The sequence below is a fragment of the Triticum aestivum genome, chromosome 3A (genome assembly GCF_018294505.1).
Source record: "Triticum aestivum cultivar Chinese Spring chromosome 3A, IWGSC CS RefSeq v2.1, whole genome shotgun sequence".
NCBI lineage: Eukaryota > Viridiplantae > Streptophyta > Magnoliopsida > Poales > Poaceae > Triticum > Triticum aestivum.
Window position 1 is genome coordinate 585,705,514 of NC_057800.1, and position 10,898 is coordinate 585,716,411.

Sequence of the window (10,898 nt, forward strand, 5' to 3'; positions counted from 1 at the left end):
AACACTCCGGCAAAACATAGGCCACTCGGATTTTCCCTGTGATACAAATATGTCCCTTCTCTCATATATCTGAATCAATTATCATAAGCATTCGCACCCGAACATTTCAATATATCTTATAACCCGAACATTTCATTTGGTTAAGAAGCATAACTAAATACCCTAGTTCTACTCTATTCAACACCGAGGAGTAGAGAAGGAGGAGGTGGACTTTTAGCTCATCGACTCGGGTGTAGAGGAAGTAGAGGTAGCTCGCACGATGATCACTTCAAGGAGACACGACTCTACAAAGCCTGCATATTCCATCGAGTACAATTTTAATTAGATCATCAAATCTCATGTAGCATTCTTTGATGACAAAGTGATAATGACATAAATTCAACTAGTTCAACTAAGCACTTACTAAAAATAAACTAGTTCTATTAATTTTCTTACTAAAATAAAGTAGTTCTATATGGACGGGGGAGGAAAGGACGGAGGAGGGGTGGTGTATGGAGGTGGGGCAGTGACTGGAGGGGGAGGAGGAGGGAGGAGGAGGGAGGAGGAGGGAGAGAGGAGGGGGAGGGCCACCGGAGGGAGAAGAGCGGGAGAAGGAGGAGGAGGTGGTGGGAGGAGGGCCGCCGGGGAAGACTGGAGGAGGAGGAGGAGGAGGGAGGAGGAGGAAGAGAGGAGGGGAAGGAGGGCCGCCGGAGGAAAGAGAGAGGGAGGAGGAGGAGGTGGTGGTGGGAGGTGGGAGGAGGGCCGCCAGAGGGAGACCAGAGGAAGGAGGAGATAGAAAGGATACCTTGGGGGCGACGACAATGCGGCGAACGTCGGCCGCGGCGAAACGTGAGAGTGAGACTGAGTGGAGAGGGGAGAGTGAGAGGGGGGAGCGGCCGGTTGGAGAAGATAAGGTGGGCTTAGAAGCAGCGCGCTTTGGGATAAAGTGATGTGGCTAAATGCCATAGTAGTAGCGCCTTTTACCAGAGAAGTGCTACTACTATCCCAGTAGCAGCATCGCCTTGTGGGAAAACGCCCTAATACTAAGGCTAAGCATACAAAAAAATCAAGTGATCTTTTTGTGTAGAATCTAAATTGTCGGTAGGAATCTTCCCCACTTTAGTGGCCATAGATCCTACACATAGAGTTCAATGAAGATCAAGTGGTTGTGATGGTTTGAGAAGTAACGTATTTAAGGTGGTAAACACCATGTTCGGGAAGCGAGGTGGGACTAAATTAGTTGCAAACGAGTGAACTAAACGTAGCAATAGCGAGGGTAGGCGAAAAGCGCTGCTGCTAAGTTCAATAGCAATAGCGCTTCTAGAGAACCAACGCTACTACTAAACCTACTCCGGCGGTAACATCGTGGCATTTTTAATAATAGCGCTACGCTACTGCTACATGTGTAGCGCGGTTTTTTATGTGCGCTACTGATAAGTAGCAGCAGCGCCTTATTTTAAACCGTGCTGCCGGTAAAATTCTGTGTATAAGATTTTCCCTAGCAGTGACCCCTTTCCTGTAGGCCGACTAATTGTGGATTTTAATCCAAGCCGACACAATGGACAACTCCTTCAATATATCAGCTATGCGCTCTGGCGGCTTGTCCCAGCCTCTGAGAGCATCTCCAATAGCATGTGTATATTTGGACGTCTATATATTTATATAGACAATGGTCTAAAAAGATTTTCTCATATACACGTCCAGTTTTGCATCAGAATGTCTATATACAAGGACCATGACAGATGGGTCGTCGCTGGGGAGAGGAAGAAATCATGACTGCAGTTGAGTTTAGACAACGCCTTCACATTGTCCAGGCGTGGACATTGTCGAGGTCGATATAGAGGATGTGTATATTTGGGCGACCATATAGACAAGCTGTTGGACGCCTGTTTTAGGGTCACGTCATAGAAAACGAGTATAGACATCCATATAGACAAGCTATTGGAGATGCTCTCACAGTCGTGATGACTTCACAGCTCCTAATATACGGTTGCTTGATCAGATTATATAGTGTTCTCATTCGTAGGGAGTCCTCAGATTTCCCCCACCATGTTTCTCTGTAAGAACATTGCCGAGTAAAAAGTTATGAGAACATGTCTATTACTATGGAACAAAAGAGCTGGCTCAAAAGTACTTACTGAAGATGAGGACACAAATATCACTCAAGGTTTTTGTCAGAAACCATGAGCTAGTCCTGTTTGCTTTTAACCTTAGTCGACTCTACACGTTGTACAAGTGCTCCTTTTTCTTCATCAAAAGCAGTTTTGGCTTTCTCCAAAGCTTTTGTGCTTTTAATCAGGGATTCCTGGAGGTCAGATGATAGTTTTTCAGTCGTCTTTTGAAGTTTCTTCTCAGGGCATGTATAATGATGACATATGGATATATATGCTCCATGACAAAAAGTAATTTGAGGCACTTACATTTATTTTTTCTCCCCAATGCAAGCTACCACTAGTGGGCCTCATTAAGAAATAGAAAATAAAGACTCTAGTACACATGCATCTCTACTTTTCACTTCAATCTTTTCAACTTTTATCACCGGACCACACTTTTTCTCTTCAAGCACCCGCCTCCTGGAGAGGATCCTGCTTCCCTATCCGAACCTACCTTACGTCATATCCGATCCTACATGGCATGCAAGACATCACCTTAAGGCTATGCATTGTACATGCCCTCAGTCTTCACTTATTTCTTCAACCCAACAATTTCCGCGTTGGCTAGATTCAACATTTCTTGCATAAGTACAAGTGTTTAATGTTACTTCTAAGTCCCAAGTCACCGCAGGCTAGCGACCCGACACTTGGCGTTCAACAGTGATCATCACGTCATCATTCGCCATGGCGTTCAACAGTGATCATCACGTCATCATTCGCCATCTCGGTCATTTCCTCCATGGCCGGGTCATTTTTCTTCTCTTCCTCAACAATGGAATCTGGAGGAGCTTGTTGATGGTCCATGGGGTCATCATTGCGTGATGGCTCACTCTGAGCCACTTGGCCATCCAGGAATGCCGGGTCATCTCGAGCCGCTTGGTCACCTTGGGTGGGTGGCCGGGTTATCTACTGTAGCATCATGAGATGGGATTTCCACCCCGGTATCTGCAAGATAGAAGAATCACCAGCTTTCTTTTTTACAAATGCCTTGGCCCTAGATCAATAAATACATGATAATCAATATATGAAGGAAAGCACATTATAAATTGAGAAATTTATAAGGATTACCCCAGGTTGATAGTGAAAGCCGGCAATTGGATAGCACTGGACTCATCAGACGAAGGTGAAGTCGTCTCGTAATCCAGGTCCGAATGGCACATCGGGTTATTGATTTGACCGACTGATACATCTTCAACATATCTATAATTTTTTATTATTTCATGATATTATATTATCTATATTGGATGTTTTATATGCATTATTATGCTATTTATATCATTTTTTGGACTAACCTATTAACCTAGTGCCCAGTGTTAGTTGCTGTTTTTTTTCTTCATGTTTTTATCTTTTACAGAAAATCAATACCAAACGGAGTCCAAACGGAATGAAGCTTTTTGACGATTTTTCTTGTACCAGAAGACACTTAGGAAACTTCGGGAGGAGTCCAGAAGGCCCACGGGTGAGCCACAAGCTCACCAGGCGTGCCCTAGGGGTGGCGCCCTATGAGCTTGTGCCCCCCCCCCTAGTGTCTCCTCCAAACCTAATCTCAGCTTCATAAATACCCTAATATTCCTTGTATACTAGAGGGCACACCAAAAATACTTTTCCATTGTCGCAAGCTTCTGTCCTTGTGAGATCCCATCCTGGGGCCTTTTTCGCTACTTTGCTGGAGAGGGATTCGATCACGGAGGGCTTCTACATCAACCTTACTGCCTTTCTGATTATGTGTGAGTAGTTTACCACAGGCCTACGGGTCTATAGCTAGTAGCTAGATGGCTTCTTCTCTCTCTTTGATCTTCAATACAATGTTCTACTCGATGTTCTTGGAGATCTATTCGATGTAATTTTCTTTTGCCGTGTGTTTGTTGAGATCCGATGAATTGTGGATTTATGATCAGATTATCTATGAATATTATTTGAGTATTCTCTGAACTCTTTTATGCATGATTAAGATAGCTTTGTATTTCTCTCCGATCTATTGATTTGGTTTGACCAACTAGATTAATTTTTCTTGCAATGGGAGAGGTGTTTTGTTTTGGGATCAATCTTGCGGTGTCCTTACCCAGTGACAGAAGGGATAGCGAGGCACGTATTTGTATTGTTTACATTAAGAATAAAAGGATGGGGTTTATTTCATATTGATTGGATTTATCTCTCTACATCATGTTATCTTGCTTAAGGTGTTACTCCGTTTTTGTTTACTTAATATACTAGATGCATGCTGGATAGCGGTCGATTTGTAGAATAATAGTAGTAGATGCAGAATCGTTTTGGTCTACTTGTCATGGACGTGATGCCTATATTCATGATCATTGCCTTAGATATCGTCATAACTATGCGATTTTCTATCAGTTGCTCAACAGTAATTTATTTACCCACTGTATGCTTTCTTTCAAGAGAGAAGCCCCTAGTGAAAATTATGGCCCCGGGTCTATTTTTATCTTATTATTTCCAGATCTACAAAACAAAAAAACCCAAAAATATCTTGCTGCAATCTATTTACCTTTACTTTATTTTGCAATTTTATTTATCTTTTATGCCTATCTCTATTAGATCTCATCCTTGCAAGTAACCGTGAAGGGATTGACAACCCCTTTATCACGTTGGGTGTAAGTATTTGTTTGTTTGTGTAGGTGATATCATTGGAGACTTGTGTGTTCCTCCTACTGGATTGATACCTTGGTTCTTAACTAAGGGAAATACTTATATCTACTTTATTGCATCACCCTTTCCTCTTTAAGGAAAAACCAACGCAAGCTCAAGAAGAAAGATGCCACATGGGAAGATGCAACCTTCATACAGAAAGTTTTTCCTGACTTCCAGCCCTGAGGTCAGGTCTGTTGTCGATCGAGAGGAGTTGTCAGGACCCTAGTAACAACCTGCTGAAGAATAAAGCACAGGCGGCAAGATTCAATTAATTTTTGAATTCAAGTCAGTGGTGCAAAGCTCGAGAAGACGTCCATCTGTGATCCAACGCTACACAATGGCTCGTACCACTTCGCTGGGTTATGAAGCCCTGGATCGCGTCCATTCCTCATCGGACGACTGCGGATGGCTCACATCTCACTGTTCACCTTTCCGGCAAGAACTACAGTGCCGCCTGTTTTTTTTACATTCTTACTTCCTTCCAACTTGTAAGGCTATAAAGCCAGGACTCGATCTTGATGGAGAATCATCTTCTTGTTTTAGGGTTTCCTCTGTGACGAGCTAGAACACACATATCTTTTTCTTTGAAAGTGAATGAAATCGTCAAGCTCAGTCTTAAATCTCTGAATCTAGTTCTTTAGACCACTCTGGGTCTGACCGTGCTTACATGACAAGATATCGATATGAGTTTAATATTGTCCTATGTTTATAATTTATCGAAATATGTATATGGCAACCGTGTGGCAGATTGTGAAACTGTCACACGCATCCAACGCCATCAATTCTCTCCCAATTTCCTACCTCCCGGTTTCTTTCCTTTCCCTTATGTCCTCCCGATTTCTTTCCTTTCCCTCACGCCCTCCCCCGATTTATTTCCTTTCCCGCACATCGTCCTTCTATTTTATCGGGCACACCCGCTCGTGCCTTCCTAATTTTCGTAATCATCATTTATGGCCCCACATGCCTTCTTGATTTTCAGCAAAAATAATGCTTGGACTAGGATTTGATCTCTGGTCTGTAAGTAATTAACAAATGGAGCTAACCACCTCACCTATGACACTCATTCTTAAACATTCTAAGGGAAATACTGTTTTTGACATGTTTTTGCCTTTAATATGTTAGCAATGAAAAACTTTTTGTTTCAAGAATCGTGGTAACTTTGATCATTGGGAATAAATTTGTTGAATCCGCCTCCCGGTAATTTCTGTAAATAGCACGATAACATTCACGCCATAGACCTGATAATTTAGATACAAACGTCGTGGTAACTTTAACCATTGGGGAAGACAAATGTGAAAAGATACCCGAATAATTTATGTGTAAATAGATAGTAATATACACAGCGCATATCTGATAACTGAGGTAGAAGCACCATGGTAACTTTGACCATAGGGATTTTTTTTTGAAAAGATACTTCGGTATCTTCTGTGTAAATAGCACGGTAGTATACTTCCCTCCCCTGACATTTTTATGTGTAAATAGTATGAAAACATATGCACTGCGATAACTAAACACCATGATAAGTTTTTGACCCGTGAGGGGGGGGATTTGTTGCTGAAACATATCCCTGATAAATTTTGTGTAAATAGCATGATATTTTAAGCACTACGGGCTTGATAGGTTACCTAGAATCACCATGATAAAATTTTGCCCTGAGAAAAAGTTGTTCAAAACATCCCCAATATTTTTTGTGTAAATAACATGATAATATAAGCACCGCATAACCGATAACTTGCAATATAAACATGATGGTAACTTTTTTACCAAAGGAAAATAAGTTGTTAAAAACATACACTTGCCTCACGTGTGGGCCTCTTGGATGAACACAACACATGGCGTGCCACGGGAAAGTCACATAATGTTTAGTGTCATGAGGGGCACACATGCTATATGCGTGATAAGTTACACAAAAACATCATGGTAATTTTTGACCTATGGAAAAAGCTACCGAAACACACCCAGATTTTTAGGTGCAAGTACCATGATAATATACGAACCGTAGATCCGGTAACTCATGTACAATCCCCCATGGTAACTTTGATCGGGGGGGGGGGGGGGGGTTGATGTACATATACCCTGATAACTTATGTGTAAGTACCACGGTATTTTATACATCGAAGACTTTATAACTTGTGTACAAAACATATTGGTAACTTTGAAGGGTGTAGTTGTTGAAGCATAGTACCTGATACGTTCTATGTAAATAGCACGGTAAGTTATGCAACACAGGCCTGATAACTTGCATACGAATATCATGGTAACTTTGTCCTGAGTAGAAATCATGTGATAGACGTGAAGAAGTGGCAGTTTTCTCGGGGGTGAGCGCCCGAGATGTGCGGGAGAAGCAGGTTTCTCGGGCGAGCCTGCGGGGTCATTTGGGAGGAGGCGAGGTCAAAGAAGGAGAGATCGTATGATACTTTAAAATGAAAAAAATAAAGGTGTGGCAGTTTTGCTTATATGCCACACGTGTGCCAAATATCACAGTTCATAATTTATTTATAAACTACTCCCTCCGTTCCTAAATATTTGTCTTTCTAGAGTTTTCAACAAGTGACTACATACGAAGCAAATTGAGTGAATCTACACTCTAAAATATGTCTACATACATCCGTATGTGGTAGTCCATTTGAAATATCTAAAAAGATAAATATTTAGGAACGGAGGGAGTAAATTAATCAATCGAAAAATTGCTAATTCACCCAACAAGGCTTTGGCCGTGCAGACCGGGTTAACAGAGTTGTTGCGATTCTATCGAGGTCCCATCTGCGTGGAGTCTGACTGTGCAAGGTTATCTTCTCGCTCGATCCCAAGAGGCAGGATAATTCAGGCCTACACCAGTCATGGCTGACGTGGAAGACCTGCTGGGCAATTTCCAGGAGGTCTCACCAGCACGAAATAATAAACTATGGAGGTAGTACTACTGTAACTTGTACTAATAACACAGTTTAAAACCACAATAATTTTGCTAAAGCATCTAGATGTCCTCTAAGAGTAACTCCAATAGCTTCCGTTTCCAAAAAACACTTCCATTTACGGAAAGTTATGGTAAAAAAAGCCTCTGCAATTTTTTTACAGGATTTCATAGAAACACCTCCTCCGTCCTTTAAGTTTGCGGGAAGATGATCTTCTCATATAATTATGGCGGTGGATAATAGGGTCATATTTTATGAGCAGAAGTTTTACGGGAACGGTAAAATGCACTCCCTCCTGTTATGGGACTGAGGGAGTAGGTGTTAGAAAACTTTTCCTAGATTATAGGGTCATCCTGGAAGAAGATTTGTACAGGAGCTCTTGGAGTTGCTCTAAGTATTGCATATCCTATATCAATGATTTTTCGCGAAGATTTATGAGGATATTCTTTTTCTTTTTATGTTTGATCGAGTCACTTAATGTGTAATAACTAGGGTAAATGTAGATCTGTCCTAGACAGACCCAAAGTGCAATATTTGAATTAGATGTGGTACAGTTATAGATGTAATTTGGCAGATTAAAGGTCTGGTCCTGGATTGGTTTGTTTGAAATGTCATTATACTCTTGATGTACCCGATGTTGGTAAGATATTACAGTGGACTGTGACGAGGCTGCATCAACGATCGTACAACTTTTGTCGTACCTGAAGCAGCACTCATGCAATACACTAGCTAGTTGTTCGTTTGTCCCTGTTGCACTAGTGCGATCTAGTACTTCTGCTAACGCCAAACCCCACCTCCACCTTGTACTTATCAAGATCGTATATCTTGCGTGTCGCATATATCTATCGATTCAGTCCATCGTTTTTTTTCTTCTTACGGTGCTATTGCGCAAAACGCCAAGTAAATGTTTCCATTTCTAATTTGCTTCAAAGCTAAATTTGTTCAAAGTGTTAAAAGAAGATACTGATTTTTTTCACTTCTCTCCCTTCTCTCTTTGTCTCCTAAATAATTCAGTGTGCAAAGATGTTGAGAAGAGAACCATGAATATCGATTTTGTAGGTCACCAAGGACGTCTGCCCAGTCATCTTCCATGACAACTTCATCATTACTGAAGAACATGTAAGTTCATATGCGCCCTCTTGCTCTGTATGCGTATCACTTTCCAACATTTCCTTTTCCCCGGTGGGTGATTGTAGGGGCTGTTTGGATGGGGCCCATCAATTATTTGGCTAACGATTTTGCCGTGTGGGCTCGCCCAGATGTTGGTAATAAAACTGAATAGCTGGCCAAAAAGTTGGCTTACACCCGAAATTTAGGCAGCCATCCAAAATTTTGGTAGGGTAGTTGTTGGTTGCTATCCAAACAGCCATGTAGAAACCACCACAAAAAGCACATGCCAAAACATGCTGCCAACCTTGATATTTTCCTGTTTCCATATCACTTGTGTAAGCAACCAACCTAACTCACCAGGACTATCTGTTTTCAGGGCAAAATTTCAGAGAAGCGTGTCACTGATCTTCAGTTGGAAGATTTCCTCCAGTATGGCCCACAAAACAAGCAAGGCAAGGTATGGAGAAAGTGCAAAACACCAGTGTGCTAATTTGGTCATTAGTAGTAGTTACATAAAGTTTGACACAATGCATCTGATTATTCATTGCTTATTGCTAAATTCAGAATGGGAAGCCTTTGCTGCGGAAAATGAAGGACGGTCGGGTGTTGAATTGGAACGTCCAGTCAGATGATCCTCTTTGCACCCTTCAAGAAGCATTCGAGAAGGTCAATCCAAGATTGGGCTTCAATGTCGAGCTGAAATTCGATGACAATCTTGTGTACCAAGATGAGGAGCTTACTCACATCCTCCAGGCCATCCTCAAGGCATGTACTATTACTGCAGTACATGAGTCACTTTTGGTTGGTTACAGCTTGATACCTGTTGTTCTAACACATCAGATTTTCAACTTGTGAACAGGTGGTCTTCGAGTGTGCCAAGGATAGGCCCATCATTTTTTCTAGCTTCCAGCCCGATGCTGCGCAGCTCATGCGAAAACTGCAGAGCACATACCCTGTAAGTGCAATATTATTACCGGACAGATTGCAAGCACATGGAACTTATATCCATTCCACACCATGAGCGTCACTGATTGCCATCGTTACGATGTTTGTCAGGTGTACTTCTTAACGAACGGAGGGACGGAAATCTACGCCGACGTGAGGAGGAACTCGTTGGAAGAGGCGGTCAAGCTGTGCCTTGCCAGCGGCATGCAAGGGATCGTGTCCGAGGCCCGCGCCGTCTTCAGGTTCCCGACCGCTATACCCAAGATCAAGGAGGCTGACCTCTCCCTACTAACTTACGGCACTCTCAAGTAAGTTCTCTAGTTCTTCATCAACTTCTTAGAACGACGGAGTAAAAGGTTTCTGACGCCGTTGTGCAAATGTGCAGTAACGTGCCGGAGGCGGTGTACATGCAGCACCTGATGGGGGTGAACGGGGTCATCGTCGACCTCGTGCCGGAGATCACTGGGGCTGTCTCTGATCTCATCGCCCTCCCGGAGACCGATACAGAGATCAATGATCTGAGCGGCAAGGTGGTGAAAGATGCCGCATCGACGCCGAATTTCACACAGCGGGAGATCTCGTTCCTGCTGAGGCTGATGCCAGAGCTTGTGCAATAGCACAGATTGCACACCATTAACTCATGGCTTTGGATGTAACTGATTGATTGGCATGCAGGACAGGAGGAGCCCCTTGTGGAGGAAAGCACAGGTTTACATACTGGGTTGGTGTGATGTCCTTCGGTGAGCCCTGGTACTGGGAGAGTTGGGGATTGATATGATATGTACATGTTGTAGTGTGGGTGGCGAAATTTTTGGATATACATGTTGTAGTGAATGTCACCGTCACAATGGACCGTGTTACTAAACTAATACATGATCCTGGGTCTGGTATCCAGCATTTTCGATCAACATTCGTCAATGTGTTTGCTACAATATTTTTGGAAATTAAGAAAATCCCCAGGTTTTCACATATTTGCCTCGAGAAATTGGAAACCAAGAAATTTTCAGAAAAAGATGTGATAAAGTATTAAAGGCACAGAACCATCACTTTCATGTCACAACTTATGGAAAACCATCACTTTACAAAACATGACACTTTGCACCGAATCGAAGAAATTGATGTGGCAAAAAAACACTGAACCAATTTGTGAGCG

The 10,898-nt window shown here is 42.4% G+C and overlaps 1 protein-coding gene across 1 annotated transcript; it reads left to right on the forward strand.

Annotated features, from left to right (window-relative positions):
* The first annotated feature begins 7,691 nt into the window (after positions 1-7,691).
* LOC123062398 (glycerophosphodiester phosphodiesterase GDPD2) lies at positions 7,692-10,653 on the forward strand. Its single transcript, XM_044485888.1, has 6 exons — positions 7,692-8,809; positions 9,177-9,257; positions 9,365-9,565; positions 9,660-9,755; positions 9,857-10,053; positions 10,131-10,653. Exons 3-6 carry the CDS (start codon positions 9,389-9,391, stop codon positions 10,360-10,362), a joined length of 702 nt encoding a protein of 233 aa, XP_044341823.1. The 5' UTR covers positions 7,692-8,809; positions 9,177-9,257; positions 9,365-9,388; the 3' UTR covers positions 10,363-10,653.
* The last annotated feature ends 245 nt before the right edge of the window (positions 10,654-10,898 follow it).